This window comes from Salmo trutta, chromosome 30 (genome assembly GCF_901001165.1).
Source record: "Salmo trutta chromosome 30, fSalTru1.1, whole genome shotgun sequence".
NCBI lineage: Eukaryota > Metazoa > Chordata > Actinopteri > Salmoniformes > Salmonidae > Salmo > Salmo trutta.
This window is the reverse complement of record NC_042986.1, coordinates 40,657,388-40,675,433: the sequence shown is the minus strand read 5'-3', so window position 1 is coordinate 40,675,433 and position 18,046 is coordinate 40,657,388. Positions and strand designations below refer to the sequence as shown.

General features: G+C 41.7%; 1 protein-coding gene across 1 annotated transcript; it reads right to left on the bottom strand.

Moving 5' to 3' along the window:
* Positions 1-311: 311 nt before the first annotated feature.
* amigo1 (adhesion molecule with Ig-like domain 1) lies at positions 312-16,525 on the bottom strand. Its single transcript, XM_029724333.1, has 5 exons — positions 16,329-16,525; positions 14,507-15,087; positions 11,962-12,144; positions 1,147-1,635; positions 312-719 (listed from the first exon to the last, which is right to left on the bottom strand). Exons 2-5 carry the CDS (start codon positions 14,969-14,971, stop codon positions 312-314), a joined length of 1,545 nt encoding a protein of 514 aa, XP_029580193.1. The 5' UTR covers positions 14,972-15,087; positions 16,329-16,525.
* Between the last annotated feature and the right edge of the window lie 1,521 nt (positions 16,526-18,046).

Here is an 18,046-nt window from a genome sequence, read left to right as displayed (position 1 = left end):
ATGACGTGTAAACAACGTTGATTCAACCAGTGTGTGCCCAGTGGGACTCCTCTGTCAGGCTTTCACAGTATATATATTTAAGTGCTACAGATCAAATGCTGGGGAAAGGTCCTGTTTATTGTCAGTTGTCCTTGTTAATACCAAGGCAATGTGTTAACACTCCCCTGAAGCTTCTGATTGGTCAGTTTAGTGAACTGTGATTGGCTTTCTGTCCAAGGAAGTAGTCACAGTTTCATCCAATCACACCACGTACGTCCCTGATCCATCCAATCACGTCACAGCGTACATCCATATCGACAGTCCGTACCATCTCAGACCACTATGGGGGTGTCAGAGAAGACAGAACTAATAGACTCAGCCACAGACTTCTTCCTCCTTCCCTTCCCCAGTAACCCTCCCTCCTCATCTATCTCTCCCTGGTCCCCCTCCCCATCGTTGGGGTTCACCTTCCCGTTCAGCCCCTGTCCCAGCTCCTTGGGGTCGATGAAGGCCACGTGCCTTGGGTCAGTGTTGTTGATCAGGTCCTCATGGCTGGGTGCGGCGCTGAGCATGGAGGAGTGGATGGAGTCCTCGTGGTTCTTTTTGGGGCAGCAGAAGCATCTGCAGGGGGTCAGGTACAGGTAGATGAGCACTAGGACCACGCTGGTCAGGCAGCCCACCAGGGTGGTGTAGGCCGTGTTCAGGGCTTCGCCGTTGCCGTTCTCCGTGAAGTTATGCACCTTTGGGAATTGATAGGAATGGAGTTGATTTTAATTAAATTGTTATTTACATTTTAGTCATTTTTCATTAATCCAGAGTGAATTGAATTGGTTTGAGCTGAATTTAATTGAATTGGTTTGAGCTGAATTGAATTGAATTGGTTTGAGCTGAATTTAATTGGTTTGAGCTGAATTGAATTGACTTTTATTGATCCCCAAGGGAAAATGAAGATGTCACAGGATCATTGGACATACAACATTACAACACACAACATGTATACATTATGAAACAGTATCCACATACCTTGAGCAGCACACAACATGTATCCATTATGAAACAGTATCCACATACCTTGAGCAGCACACAACATGTATCCATTATGAAACAGTATCCACATACCTTGAGCAGCACACAACATGTATACATTATGAAACAGTATCCACATACCTTGAGCAGCACGTAGAGCGTCTCGTTGAGGGCTTCGCTCACAGCGTAGCACGTATACGTCCCCGAGTCCTCCGACTTCACCGGACCTATCTGGAGACTACCGTCAGGAAGTACCTTGGCTGTCTGATTAAACCCCTCCGTCACCACTACATCACCAGGCATCACCCAGGTCTTAGACAGATCCCTGTGTTTAGTATCACAGCGCAAGACCAGCGTCTGTTCCAGCCAAGCTTCCTCGTCCGCCTCGTAGAACGTACTGCAGTTCATGTAGTCTCTGTTCAGGTCGAAGACCCCCACCCTGCTTTTCTGGGACCCGGGGAGATAGCAGCTGTACTCATCTTTAAAGTCCAGGGCTGAGTTGAGCCGGCGGATGTGCCAGTGGGCCAGGAGACTATAAAGACTACAGTCACAGATGAGAGGGTTGTTGTGAAAGTAGAGGCCGTTCTTTATCCAGGCAGGCAGCACCTGCAGCTCCTCAATGGGTGGGACCTATATTAGATTAAAATGTTTATATCCTCAATGAGTAAATTCATTTTGCAGCAATAACATAAAAACTCAATGAACATACAAAGTAATTGATAAAAACACCATTTACAATGTAAAAAACAACATATGATGCACCGTCACTAAACATTAGATTAGATTGTGCAAAAAAGACAAAGAGCCACATACAGTATGCACAAAACACAGGTAAAAGATGCTATGCACATGGGTCTTTCTATAAATAATGGGGCCAAATGTGTGACATTGGGATCAAATTTTCAAAATGGTTTGAAACAAAAACAATGCAGTTCCACATATGTATTTAGAGGAATATATGCAAATTGGCCCATAACTCCACCTATACAACAACATAAGCCTAGGATTATACACACATACAATTATCTGTAAGGTGCCTCAGTCGAGCACTGAATTTCAAACACAGATTCAACCACAAAGACCTGGGAGGTTTTCCAATGGCTCGCAAAGAAGGGCACCTATTGGTAGATGGGTAACAATATAAAAAGCAAATACTAAATATCCCTTTGAGCATGGTGAAGTTATTAATTACACTTTGGATGGTGTATCAATACACCCAGTCACTACAAAGATCCAGGAGTCCTTCCTAACTCAGTTGCCAGAGAAGAAGGAAACCACCACCAGTGGTGACTTTAAAAGAGTTACAGAGTTTAATGGCTGTGATAGGAGAAAAATGAGGATGGATCAACAACATTGTAGTTACTCCACAATATTAACATAATTGACAGAGTGAAAAGAAGGAAGTCTGTACAGAATGAAAATATTCCAAAACATGCATCCTGTTTGCAACAAGGGACTAAAGTAATATTGCAAATAATGTGAGAAAGCAATTATCTTTTCGTTCTGAATACAAAGTGTTATGTTTGAGGCAAGTCCAACACAACACATTACTGAGTACCACTCTCCATATTTTCTAGCACAATGTTGGCTGCATCATGTTATGGGTATGCTTGTAATCGTTAAGGACTGGGGAGTTTTTCAGGATAAAAAAGAAATGGAATGGAGATAAGCAGGCAAAATCCTAGAGGAAAACCTGGTTCAGTCTGCTCAGATTAATTCACTTTTCAGCAGGACAATAACCTAAAACAGATGGCCATGTCTACACTGGAGTTGCTTACCAGGAAGACAGTGAATGTTCCTGAGTGGCCGAGTTACAGTTTTGACTTAAATCTGCTTGAAAACCTATGGCAAGACCTGAAAATGGTTGTCTTGCAATGATCAACAACCAATTTGACAGAGTTTCAAGAATTTTGAAAAGAATAGTGGGCAAATATTGCACAATCCATGTGTGGAAAACTCTTAGAGACTTACCAAGAAAGGGTCACAGCTGTAATCTCTGCCAAAGGTACTCCTAGAAAGTATTTATTCAGGGGTGTGAATACTTACGTGAATTAGATATTTCTATATTTCATTTTCAATAAATTTGCAAACATTTCTAAAAACATGTTTTCCCTTTGTCATTATGGGGTATTGTGTGTAGATGGGTGAGAAAACAAATCTATTTAATCCATTTTGAATTCGCAACACAACAAAATGTGGAATAGGTCAATGGGTACGGATATTTTCTCAGGGCGCTGTACATCCTTTAAGCAGGGTTCATACAGACATTAGCAAGTCAAATTCAAGGACTTGTAGGGACATTTCAAGCACTTAGGACCTAATATAAACTAAACAACAAAAAGAAACGCAACAACAAACAATTCCAAAGATTTTACTGAGTTACAGTTCATAGATGGAAATCAATCAATTTAAATAAATGCATTAGGCCCTAATCTATGCATTTCACATGACTGGGCAGGGGCACAGCCCCACAGCCTGGGAGGGCATACCACTTGGGAGCCAGGTCCACCCACTAGGAAGCCAGGCCCAGCCAATCAGAATGAGTTTTTCCCTGCAAAGGGGCTTTATTACAGACAGAAATACTCCTCAGCAACCCCTCTCCCCCTCCTAACAGTTCCTGGAGAAGTGGGTATACTCTAACTTTGCCAAAAATGTCCAAAACGGCCCGCCCGGTGAAGGAAATGCTCCCTGTGTGAAAGTCTATGAGAAACAGTGACACACTTTGAATGACCTAAAATGATCAATGCCATATCGGTATATATTTTGTGTAGTTACCCATTAAATCAAGTGTACATGCACCTAGCACTGTTGTTTGGTTAGAGGTGTTTCTCAGTAGTGTAGTGGAGAATATACCTGATCTTCAGCGGGCATGGCGTATACTTACTTCTTAATCTCCACGATGAGTATCGAAGTAGTGTAGTGGAGGTATATGATGTACCTTATCAATTAATAAGGCTGATGGAACAGATCCGAATGTTTAGCTTAAAATGTTGATCAACTATTATTTCTTTACATTTTAGGCGCAGCAATGTGCACGCACACAGCAGTAAAGCCTACATGCGAATGTTCCAAAATGCAATTTGCGGGAAAACACCTTTCTAAAATGGGCCTCACACCTGCGGGCGGTTTCATGGACAGAGATAGAAATATCAGCTAGAAATTTTGAAAGAGGTGAGATTAAAGATGCAACAAGTATCATTGGTTACTAGGATAATGGTTACTAGGATTATGTCTTTAACGGCTGCTAGACAATGAAAGGAAGAAAACCAACAGGAGAAAGCATATGAGAAAGTCTTCACATGAGATGAGAGTTAGCAAAACAAATGGATTGATGCAAATAATAATGCTATCATTCTGCCAGGTAGACATACTGTAGGCTACTTTGTAGAAATAATAATGCTATCATTCTGCCAGGTAGACATACTGTAGGCTACTTTGTAGAAATAATCATGCTATCATTCTGCCAGGTAGACATACTGTAGGCTACTTTGTAGAAATAATCATGCTATCATTCTGCCAGGTAGACATACTGTAGGCTACTTTGTAGAAATAATCATGCTATCATTCTGCCAGGTAGACATACTGTAGGCTACTTTGTAGAAATAATCATGCTATCATTCTGCCAGGTAGACATACTGTAGGCTACTTTGTAGAAATAATCATGCTATCATTCTGCCAGGTAGCGCAACATAGCTTCAGCGTGTAAATCAGCTAGAAAGATGTGTCGGCATCGATTAATTGTCTCTGGCCCCCTCCCAGTTAGGGGGAGTGATGAGCTCTACAGCAGAGTCTCACAACTCAATCGCTGGTTGAAAACTGTGTTCTGCCCCTCCCAAAAGATAGAATTTGTAGATAATTGGCCCTCTTTCTGGGACTTACCCACAAACAGGACCAAGCCTGGCCTGTTGAGGAGTGACGGACTCCATCCTAGCTGGAGGGGTGCTCTCATCTTATCTACGAACATAGACAGGGCTCTAACTCCTCTAGCTCCACAATGAGATAGGGTGCAGGCCAGGCAGCAGGCTGTTAGCCAGCCTGCCAGCTTAGTGGAGTCTGCCACTAGCACAGTCAGCGTAGTCAGCTCAGCTTTCCCCATTGAGACCGTGTCTGTGCCTCGATCTAGGTTGGGCAAAATTAAAAATGGCGGTGTTCGCTTTAGTAATCTCACTAGTATAAAGACCTCCTCCATTCCTGCCATTATTGAAAGAGATTGTGATACTTCACATCTCAAAATTGGGTTACTTAATGTTAGATCCCTCACTTCCAAGGCAGTTATAGTCAATGAACCAATCACTGATCATAATCTTGATGTGATTGGCCTGACTGAAACATGGCTTAAGCCTGATGAATTTACTGTGTTAAATGAGGCCTCACCCCCTGGTTACACTAGTGACCATACCCCCCGTGCATCCGGCAAAGGCGGAGGTGTTACTAACATTTACGATAGCAAATTTCAATTTACAAAAAAAAAACAATGACGTTTTCGTCTTTTGAGCTTCTAGTCATGAAATCTATGCAGCCTTCTCACTCACTTTTTATAGCTACTGTTTACAGGCCTCCTGGGCCATATGCAGTGTTCCTCACTGAGTTCCCTGAATTCCTATCGGATCTTGTAGTCATAGCAGATAATATTCTAATTTTTGGTGACTTTAACATTCACATGGAAAAGTCCACAGACCCACTCCAAAAGGCTTTCGGAGTCATCATCGACTCAGTGGGTTTTGTCCAACATGTCTCTGGACCTACTCACTGCCACAGTCATACTCTGGACCTAGTTTTGTCCCATGGAATAAATGTTGTGGATCTTAATGTTTTTCCTCATAATCCTGGATTATCGGACCACCATTTTATTGCGTTTGCAATTGCAACAAATAATCTGCTCAGACCCCAACCAAGGAGCATTAAAAGTCGTGCTATAAATTCTCAGACAACCCAAAGATTCCTTGATGCCCTTCCAGACTCCCTCTGCCTACCCAAGGACATCAGAGGACAAAAATCAGTTAACCACCTAACCGAGGAACTCAATTTAACCTTGCGCAATACCCTAGATGCAGTTGCACCCCTAAAAATTAAAAACATCTGTCATAAGAAACTAGCTCCCTGGTATACAGAAAATACACGAGCTCTGAAGCAAGCTTCCAGAAAATTGGAACGGAAATGGCGCCACACCAAACTGGAAGTCTTCCGACTAGCTTGGAAAGACAGTACCGTGCAGTATCGAAGAGCCCTCACTGCTGCTCGATCATCCTATTTTTCCAACTTAATTGAGGAAAATAAGAACAATCCGAAATGTCTTTTTGATACTGTCGCAAAGCTAACTAAAAAGCAGCATTCGCAAATGGAGGATGGCTTTCACTTCAGCAGTAATAAATGTATGAACTTCTTTGAGGAAAAGATCATGATCATTAGAAAGCAAATTACGGACTTCTCTTTAAATCTGGGTATTCCTCCAAAGCTCCATTGTCCTGTCTGCACAACTCTGCCAGGACCTAGGATCAAGGGAGATACTAAAGTGTTTTAGTACTATATCTCTTGACACAATGATGAAAATAATCATGGCCTCCAAACCCTCAAGCTGCATACTGGACCCTATTCCAACTAAACTACTGAAAGAGCTGCTTCCTGTGCTTGGCCCTCCTATGTTGAACATAATAAACGGCTCTCTATCCACCGGATGTGTACCAAGCTCACTAAAAGTGGCAGTAATAAAGCCTCTCTTGAAAAAGCCGAATCTTGACCCAGAAATTATAAAAAAATATCGGCCTATATCGAATCTTCCATTACTCTCAAAAATTTTAGCAAAAGCTGTTGCACAGCAACTCACTGCCTTCCTGAAGACAAACAATGTATACGAAACGCTTCAGTCTGGTTTTAGACCCCATCATAGCACTGAGACTGCACTTGTGAAGGTGGAAAATGACCTTTTAATGACGTCAGACCGAGGCTCTGCATCTGTCCTCGTGCTCCTAGATCTTAGTGCCGCTTTTGATACCATCGATCACCACATTCTTTTGGAGAGATTGGAAACCCAAATTGGTCTACATGGACAAGTTCTGGCCTGGTTTAGATCTTATCTGTCGGAAAGATATCAGTTTGTCTCTGTGAATGGTTTGTCCTCTGACAAATCAATTGTAAATTTCGGTGTTCCTCAAGGTTCCGTTTTAGGACCACTATTGTTTTCACTATACATTTTACCTCTTGGGGATGTCATTCGAAAACATAATGTTAAATTTCACTGCTATGCGGACGACACACAGCTGTACATTTCAATGAAACATGGTGAAGCCCCAAAACTGCCCTCGCTAGAAGCCTGTGTTTCAGACATAAAGAAGTGGATGGCTGCAAACTTTCTACTTTTAAACTCGGACAAAACAAAGATGCTTGTTCTAGGTCCCAAGAAACAAAAAGATCTTCTGTTGAATCTGACAATTAATCTGGATGGTTGTACAGTCGTCTCAAATAAAACTGTGAAGGACCTCAGCGTTACTCTGGACCCTGATCTCTCTTTTGAAGAACATATCAAGACTGTTTCAAGGACAGCTTTTTTCCATCAACGTAACATTGCAAAAATCAGAAACTTTCTGTCCAGAAATGACGCAGAAAAATTAATCCATGCTTTTGTTACTTCTAGGCTGGACTACTGCAATGCTCTACTTTCCGGCTACCCGGATAAAGCACTAAACAAACTTCAGTTAGTGCTAAATACGGCTGCTAGAATCCTGACTAGAACCAAAAAATTGGATCATATTACTCCAGTGCTAGCCTCCCTACACTGGCTTCCTGTTAAGGCAAGGGCTGATTTCAAGGTTTTACTGCTAACCTACAAAGCATTACATGGGGCTTGCTCCTACCTATCTTTCCGATTTGGTCCTGCCGTACATACCTACACGTACGCTACGGTCACAAGACGCAGGCCTCCTAATTGTCCCTAGAATTTCTAAGCAAACGGCTGGAGGTAGGGCTTTCTCCTATAGAGCTCCATTTTTATGGAATGGTCTGCCTACCCATGTGAGAGACGCAGACTCAGTCTCAACCTTTAAGTCTTTACTGAAGACTTATCTCTTCAGTAGGTCCTATGATTAAGTATAGTCTGGCCCAGGAGTGTGAAGGTGAACGGAAAGGCTGGAGCAACGAACCGCCCTTGCTGTCTCTGCCTTGCCGGTTCCCCTCTTTCCACTGGGATTCTCTGCCTCTAACCCTATTACAGGGGCTGAGTCACTGGCTTACTGGTGTTCTTCCATGCCGTCCATGGGAGGGGTGCGTCACTTGAGTGGGTTGAGTCACTGACGTGGTCTTCCTGTCTGGGTTGGCGCCCCCCCTTGGGTTGTGCCATGGTGGAGATCTTTGTGGGCTATACTCGGCCTTGTCTTAGGACGGTAAGTTGGTGGTTGTAGACATCCCTCTAGTGGTGTGGGGGCTGTGCTTTGGCAAAGTGGGTGGGGTTATATCCTGCCTGTTTGGCCCTGTCCGGGGGTATCATCGGATGGGGCCACAGTGTCTTCTGATCCCTCCTGTCTCAGCCTCCAGTATTTATGCTGCAGTACTTTGTGTCGGGGGGCTAGGGTCAGTCTGTTACATCTGGAGTATTTCTCTTGTCTTATCCGGTGTCCTGTGTGAGTTTAAATATGCTCTCTCTAATTCTCTCTTTCTTTCTTTCTTTCTTTCTCTCGGAGGACCTGAGCCCTAGGACCATGCCTCAGGACTACCTGGCATGATGACTCCTTGCTGTCCCCAGTCCACCTGGCCATGCTGCTGCTCCAGTTTCAACTGTTCTGCCTGCGGCTATGGAACCCTGACCTGTTCATCGGACGTGCTTGTTGCACCCTCGACAACTACTATGATTATTATTATTTGACCATGCTGGTCATTTATGAACATTTTGACATCTTGACCATGTTCTGTTATAATATCCACCCGGCACAGCCAGAAGAGGACTGGCCACCCCTCATAGCCTGGTTCCTCTCTAGGTTTCTTCCTAGGTTTTTGGCCTTTCTAGGGAGTTTTTCCTAGGGAGTTTTTCCTAGCCACCGTGCTTCTTTCACATGCATTGCTTGCTGTTTGGGGTTTTAGGCTGGGTTTCTGTACAGCACTTTGAGATTTCAGCTGATGTACGAAGGGCTATATAAATAAATTTGATTTGATTTGATTTGATACTGTAGGCTACTTTGTATAAATAATCATGCTATCATTCTGCCAGGTAGACATACTGTAGGCTACTTTGTATAAATAATCATGCTATCATTCTGCCAGGTAGACATACTGTAGGCTACTTTGTGATTAACATTTAATAGAGAAGATTTTTGGGAAAGCCATTTCCATTAAAACATTATTTTGATGAATTTATTCATACTATTTCATCCTTCCACAATATATAGTCCAGAAACAAATCTAGGGTTGGTACCCAAGCCGGCTGGTCATTCGTTCTATTGGTTCGGTTGCCAGAGATGTGACCCAGTCATTCAGTGTATTTGTTCTGTATCTATGGACGCGACCCAGTCATTCAGTATTTATGGACGCGACCCAGTCGTTCAGTCTTTTTGTTCTGTATCTATGGATGTGACTCAGTCGTTCAGTCTTCTTGTTCTGTATCTATGGACGCGACCCAGTCGTTCAGTCTTTTTGTTCTGTATCTATGGACCCAGTCTTTCATTTTAAAATGTTCCATTGCCATACTGGCTGGCAACGTTCTTATCCCTTGCTTGCTTGCCAACTACGGCTAACTTACAGTCACATCAAACAGTGCAGACAATAACAACAGTAGCTTCATTTGTTTAAGCTGTTTTCTAGTGACATTTATTTGGATACATCCATAACAATTAGGTAATGAGGCACGATTTTGCCTGGCATAGAAAATGTGCTCTCTCGTCAGGACACTGTTGTTCAGAGGAGCTAGCCAACAACACAGCTAACACAATCACTTCAAACTAAAGCTGGAAAGACTGCAAACTAGCTGCACTTTGTTTCATTTGACCTTTTTTCCAATAGACATTTCTTTGTATGTATCCATAAAAATTATGCCTGCTGATTCATGATTTCGACCGGCTAAGAAACGCTGACTGCCTCGCTCGTCCCGACCCCGACATGTTCATTGCTATGAACAGTTGGAGATCGAATTTGAATACTGAAACAATATTTCAAATATTGGAGACAGAGAGCAAGGTTATTACAAATCTCTGCTGTTGAAAACTAAGTGTTAGTCTAAAAGAAATGTGAGATAATGTCTAGATACTTTTTATAGTGGAGATCAAGTTTATAAATTGCCTGGCTGGGCTGATGAGACAGTGGATTACGCAGTCAGATGGAACAGAGTAAATAGGCATTTTAACTTCATAGATTTAGCCTGTGGTAACTTGTGGAATAGACACCCGGTGGAATGCGTTTTTAACCAATCATCATTCAGGATTAGACCCACCCTTTGTGTAAATAGATTACTTCAAGCCCCTTGTTTTGTTTAAATTGCAAGTGTAACATGGAAACCAAACGTATTTGTCCTTTTATTTCATTACCAGATCATATTGTGTATAAATCCACTAGGATATGTCATTTGTTGTCATTATACATAGAATAATGAATAAGAATAGGGTTTGGTGTTGCGCAATAATATATCCTACACAATTAGCCACACTGTAGACTGTGTCCAACCGGAGGCACAAAAACATATGAAAACATGAGCTCATTACCTTAATGCTTTCTCTGTTAAACCTCACAAGACCCTGCTGTAAATCAAGCAGACAACAACAGATGATCAACCTCAATTTGCTAGAAATATTAGATCCAATGTGAATACAGTCACAACTGTCCTCACCGGTGTAATGAATGAGACATCAAAATATTCTGGACATTCTCGAACACCTTTTTTTCCCCCACAGCACGTGGGTTGTTGTGACATCGCAACCGCTGTTTGTCACTTGACTTGTCATTCAGAAAATTCCTTCCTGGATCAGATGATGATGTGTTGAAAATATCACGGCATTATTAAACACGCTCAAAACCAAAAGCTCATCCAACAAGTATTATGCATAATTATTGAAGAACCAGGTTAATGACAGAATCGATTTAGGTTTTAAGTTTCAAGGTAAAGGTGACTCCTTTGGTTAGAAGCATTCGATTTTGCAATCACATACATTTTTGGGGGATTTGTGTGCCCATGAAAACTCTTTTCACCTGATAACATAAGGAGACACGAAATGTTAAGTAGCTACACTGCATTTCTGAGATCTCTATACAAAAAAACTGTCCGACAGATCGATCCAGGATTCAATGTCTAATTTAACTGATTAATGCTTAATATATGATATAACAACTTACACTTCCATAAATGCAAGGACAGAAAAGTCATGTTTTATGTCACACGATTTTGGACAAATCCGCCAAGACACCAACCATGAGAAAGGGTTTAAACACAGGTTTTAAATCAATTCGTGAATTGTATTGAATATAGCTATTGTCACGCTCTGACCTAAGAGAGCTGTTTTTTCTCTGTTTAGTTAGGTCAGGGTGTGATAGGTGGGTGGGCATTCTTTGTTTTTTGTTTCTATGTTTTGGCCGGGTATGGTTTCCAATCAGAGGCAGCTGTCTATCGTTGTCTCTGATTGGAAGCCATACTTAGGCAGCCTTTTCCCACTTGGTTTTTGTGGGTAGTTGCTTTCTGTTTAGTTTGTATAACCTGACGGAACTGTTGGCTGTCATTTTGTTTATTTTGTCTAGTGTTCGTTTTCATTAAAATATATAACGATGAGCACTCAACACGCTGTGCCTTGGTCTCCTCTATATGACGTCCGTTACAGCTATGCTCCCAACTTATATCTTAATGTAACGACATGACAAAAATTGGCAGATTATTAGCAATTAATTATAAACAGCTGTAACAAGTTGTCTAGTGTAGGAAATCCTCACCCTAGTTTATAGAAAGACCCACTTGCACTTCACATTATTATTTAATATAGATTTATGAACCTTGATCCTGTTGGAGGAGATGTCCATCAGGCTGAGTTTCTCCAGGCGGGTCTTGTCTTTAACCAGTTCCAGAGGGAAGCGTGAGATCATGTTCTGGGACAGGTAGAGCTTCTGCAGGCTGTGGAGACCCTGGAAGGCTGAGCGGTCAATCTGAGATATACGGTTGTTGTACAGCAACAGCACCTGCAAATAATATGGAAATATGGATATTGTAATTATGAAATTGTACATTTTATCAAATAATTCAGCCGTTCTTTAAAAACTACAGTAGCAGTCAAAAGTTTGGATACACCTACTCATTCAAGGGATTTTCTTTATTTTTACTATTTTCTATATCGTAGAATAATAGTGAAGACATCAAAACTATGAAATAACACATATGGAATCATGTAGTAACCACAAAAGTGTTAAACAAATCAAATTATATTTTAGATTTTTTTAAAGTAGCCACCCTTTGCCTTGATCACAGCTTTGCACACTCTTGGCATTATTTCAACCAGCTTCATGAGGAATGCTTTTCCAACAGTCTTGAAGGAGTTCCCACATATGCTGAGCACTTGTTGGCTGCTTTTCCTTTCCTCTGCGGTCCAACTCATCCCAAACCATCTCAATTGGGTTGAGGTTGGGTGATTGTGGAGGCCAGGTTATCTGATTCAGCACTCCATCACTCTCCACTCTCCTTAGTCAAATAGACCTTACACAGCCTGGAGGTGTGTTTTGGGTCATTGTCCTGTTGAAAAACAAATGATAGTCCCACTAAACGCAAGCCAGAAGGGATGGCATATCACTGCAGAATGCTGTTTTAGCCATGCTGGTGCCTTGAATTCTAACTAAATCACAGACAGTGTCACCAGCAAAGCACCACCACACCATTACACCTCTTCCTCCATGCTTCATGGTCGGAACCACACATCCGGAGATCATCCGTTCACCTACTCTGCATCGTACAAAATCACTGCGGTTGGAAGCAAAAATCTCAAAGCTGGACTCATCAGACCAAAGGGCAGATTTCCACCGGTCTGGTGCTTGTGTTTCTTGACCCAAGCAAGTCTCTTCTTCTTATTGGTGTCCTTTAGTAGTGGTTTCTTTGCAACAATTAGAATTGACCTTCTGCAGCAGAGGAAACTCTGGGTCTTCCTTTCCTGTGGCTGTCCTCATGAGCGCTTGATCGTTTTTGTGACTGAACTTGAAGAAATATTAAAAGTTCTTGAAATGTTCCGCATTGACTGACCTTCATGTCTTAAAGTAATGATGGACTGTCGTTTCTCTTTGGTTATTTGAGCTGTTCTTGCCATAATATGGACTTGGTCTTTCACCAAATAGGGCTATCTTCTGTATACCACCCCTACCTTGTCACAACACAACTGATTAGCTCAAACACATTAAGAAGGAAATAAATTCGACAAATTAACTTTTAACAAGGCACACCTGTTAATTAAAATGCATTCCAGGTGACTACCTCATGAAGCTGGATGAGAATGACAAGAGTGTGCAAAGCTGTCATAAAGGCAAAGGGTGGCTATGTTAAAGAATTTCAAGTATAAAATATATTTTGATTTGTTTAACACTTCTTTGGTTACCACATGATTCCATATGCGTTATTTCATAGTTTTGATGTCTGCACTATTATTCTACAATGTAAAAAATAATACAAATAAAGAAAAATCTTTGAATGAGCAGGTGTGTCCAAACTTTTGACTTGTACTGTTTGTAAAAGTCAGAATTGTAAAAACAACTATCTCTCTCTGTCTCTCTATCGCTCTCTGTTTCCCTGTCTCTCTCTACCTCTCTCTTTGTCTCTATTCCTCTCTGTCTATCTGTCTCTCTCGCTCTCTCTCTTTGTCTGTCTCTCCCCCCGTCTCTGTCTCTCTCTCTGTCTGACTCTCTGTCTGACTCTCTCTCTATCTTTCTTTCACTGTCTCGTCTCAGTCTGTCTGTCGCTCTCTCTCTATCTGTTTCTCCTTTTCTCTCTTTCAATTCAATTGAAATGGCTTTATTGGCAACATGGGAAACATTGGAAACATGGGAAATGTGGCAAACATTGGAAACATGGGAAACATGAGAAACATTGCCAAAGCAAGTGACAAAAAAACTAAGCAACAAAGAGAACAAAACAAAACAAAGACAACAACATTAACAATAAACATTACACACACAAATAGTTCCAAAAGAATAACAATCTTTAAAATAATAATAAATTATAATTGTTCTATTAGCAATTTGAAATGTTGCATAAGTTATGTACAGTGTTGTGACAATGTGCAAATAGTAGAATGTAAGAATGACGTGGGGTAAATATTGGTTATATTACATTGGTGTTTCTGACTCACTGGTTGACCTTTTGTTGTGGCAGCAAGTCACACATTTTGATGCTGGGATTGTACACTGCTGTATTTCACCTAACAGATATGGAAGTTTGTCAGAATGTGATTTGTGTTCGAATTCTTTGTTGGTCTGTGTAATCTGAGGGAAATGTGTGTCTCTAATGATCATATATTTGGCAGAAGGTTAGGAGGTTATCTCTCTCTCTCTCTCTCTCTCTCACCTCCAGCTGCCCCAACGGTTCGAAGATGAACTCGTCCAGCTGTCGCAGGTCGTTGGAGGACAGGTCCAGGTAGCGCAGGTGTTTGACGTAGACGAAGGCCTCGGAGGAGAGGAAGTGAAGGCCGTTGTGACTGAGTAGGAGGTTGTGGAGTTTGGTGAGTTTCACCGTGGTCCACTCAGCCCTCAGCCGGGAGATGTCGTTGTAGCTGAGGTCCAGGACGGCCGTGTAGAGAGGCAGGCCAGTCGGCACCGTGGTCAGGTTCATCTTGGAACAGCTCACGATGTTACTGGCACAGATGCAGGTCTTGTGGCAGTTGAGGGTTGAGGCTACCGCCCCAGAGGGGAACCAGAGGAGGGCCAGGGAGAGGTACAAGGCCCATTGCACCTGGACCCTCCTCAGGCTGGGAGAGGGAGAGGCAGACGGAGAGGGCTTTGGCAGGGCATCTGCTCTGTGTAGAGGCAACATGCTAGTTGTTGGTGTGTTGTTGTTATTTAAGGAGCAGAACTTCCTGTATTATGGGTCTCTTCCTACACAGCATGGAGCAGCAGCTGGTGGAATCCCAGGCATCGCTTAATTGAGGTCTGAAAGAAAAGCAAACCAACTATTGTTGTTGTAAACAGAGATGGCTGTATCATTGCAGTCAAATTTTAAAGGTACAATACAGCCATTTTATATTAATATACAATCATTTATGGGTAACAATTAAGAACCTTACTGTGATTGTTTTCAATTAAAATTGTGAAAAATTAACAAAAATAGCTTCTTAGCAAAGAGCAATTTCTCAAGCTAGAATTTTATTAGGACTGTCGGGAGAAGAAAACAGAATATTAGCTGTTATTTGCAGAGGTTTGGAACACTATTTTGTATTGGTCTATTAACTCATTTACTGCCAGGCAGGTCAAATCTCCATCCCACCAAAACAGGCTGAAATCTCAGGTGGTCTTTTCAAACAGCTCTTACACTAAAAGGGCATTCTCATCATTTTCAACGTCAGTTGCCTTTAAAGGGGCAATCTGCAGTTGCTTTATCCATTCTTTGCTTCTGAATTAATTAAATGCACCTATTGATTGTTGAAGAATATAACTTATGTCTCATGAGCTTAGTTCAACTGTCGTACTCCATCAGAACCTAAAATATACGCTTTTTTTCACTCCAATGTTTGTAAACAAAGCAAATGTAAACAAACACTGTATAGCCTCAACACAGGGTTAAAACTATAATGTTGATATCATGGATGGTCAGTCCTTGTATCCATAGCTCTGTCTATCCGTTTGAGAGGGGTTACATTTCTCCAGCCCCAAATCCCTCAGCTTTTTACCGAAACAATGGTGAGGAAAAACGCTTTGATTCAAATGCTGATTGACGCTTTAACAAATCGTTTGTTAGTCATTTTATTCGTTTTTACATGCACAGTGCTGGTGAATTCAATGTTGCATTGCTCCATTCCATTTGATCCAAAACACAGCAATGGATCAATTCATGGAAATATTGATAAATTATAAATGATGTATCCTACCTTCACGTCAAATCAGATTAAGCCATTCTCTAAAATTAAATCCATCCGCTACCAAATCGGACACGTCTGTTTATAATTTGCACCTCGTCTTAGTCCCTTACAGTAATAGTCTATCCAATGTAAAGACAAGTAGCGGGATGCAGGGCGAAAAGAAGAGAGCGCTGGAGAAATCCTTCCTGGCTGTATTACCCAGATCCTGACAACACTGCTCCCGCGCCGCATCCAAAACGCGGTATAAAATTACGCAAGGATAAAATTATGTAAAAATCTAAGAACACAAGCCCTTGTTGGACCGGTGGCACTCACCCAACCTGAATGAATGACAGAGATACATTCAACGCCAGGTAGTCTGATGATGTATTATGTTCACGAGGACAAGTGGTCTGGTCAGCCAAGCGGCGGCCTTCGATTCCTTACGTCTTCTGCAGCAAATCAGTGCGTTTTCTCTTCATGAGTCGCATTGTCAGCAGCATCTCTGCGAGGTGAGGTGGTGAATCATGGGAGCGCATGAGCAGTCTAGTCTTGCCAGAAGAAATTGTTCGTTTTTTTTTCTTATTCGTAATACTCCAGTCTGTGTAGTGTCACTGCTGCCTACAGCAACTGACCGACTTTTGTAGACGTGTTTTTTCAAAACTAGACCAACAATGACTGGTGGCCTACACTCACACTGCGATTCTAGCGGTACCCACTCCATAAAATCCATATTTTAACCTACGTATTGTGATAATCGGTTGTTTGATCTATAACCTGTTAGTTCATATGCCCGGTGACCGTGATATATAGGCCTAAATTCAACCACACTTTTGTTTCATCACAAAACCGGATAGAAACCTCCGTCCAGTGAAGTCCACAAAGCATATTGCATGTACAGTAACAGACAGTTACATGACCATTTTAGGATGGCTAAACAACTATTGATTTAGAACCACAGAGTTATCGCAAGGCGTAAAGAAAAACAGGGGCTGCCTCCACTATTCCAGCAGCATTTCAACATCATCATCACCTCTGCTTAGTCTAATACAGTGACAACTAAAATATACCCAAAACAACTCAATAAGATAAATATGATGTGGCTGTCCATGGTTCTGATTTCTCTCTGTGTGTGTGTGTGTGTGTGTGTGTGTGTGTGTGTGTGTGTGTGTGTGTGTGTGTGTGTGTGTGTGTGTGTGTGTGTGTGTTTGTGCAAGTAGAAAAACATGTGGACTCACCCCACTTGTAGAGAAACACCAATGCCATCCTCCTCTCTTTCAAGTTGATGAAATGTTCTGTCACTCTGTCATACAGTACATAATTTAATTTTTTTGTTGTCCTAGGCTACCTGGCTAAAATGCTTTCTCCCTAGCCTGACTTCCATTCAACACCACAACGAGAAGCAACAATTCTAGTTTTTCTGTCAATGATGTATTGCTCTCAATGGGATTTGATAGGAGTGACGCCAAATCCAAACTGGCTTCCCTTGACACTTTTTTGTTGGTTCAACAGAACCATTCACAGTTGAGCTCACTCAGTTTAGCTCAACGCTGATTAGCAAATGTTTTATACTTTCTTTGTCAATGGAGGCCAGATGGTTCCCTTGCCTTCAGCGCTGCGGGTGGCAACACTGTCATACTCGTTCGGACCAGACAGAATCAGATACATGGCCTACTCATAGAGAGACAGAGGGGTGCTGTTTAACTCGCTCGGATGCTTTCTCCTGTGAGACACATTCAGCCTCTTGCGAATTGAAGGAAAATTATGAAACACAGAGGGAATAAGATATATATATACAGTGAGGGAAAAAACTATTTGATCCCCTGCTGATTTTGCACGTTTGCCCACTGACAAAGAAATGTAGGTTTATTTGAACAGTGAGAGACAGAATAACAAAAAAAAAATCCAGAAAAACACATGTCAAAAATGTTATAAATTGATTTGCATTTTAATGAGGGAAATAAGTATTTAACCCCCTCTCAATCAGAAAGATTTCTGGCTCCCAGGTGTCTTTTATACAGGTAACGAGCTGAGATTAGGAGCACACTCTTAAA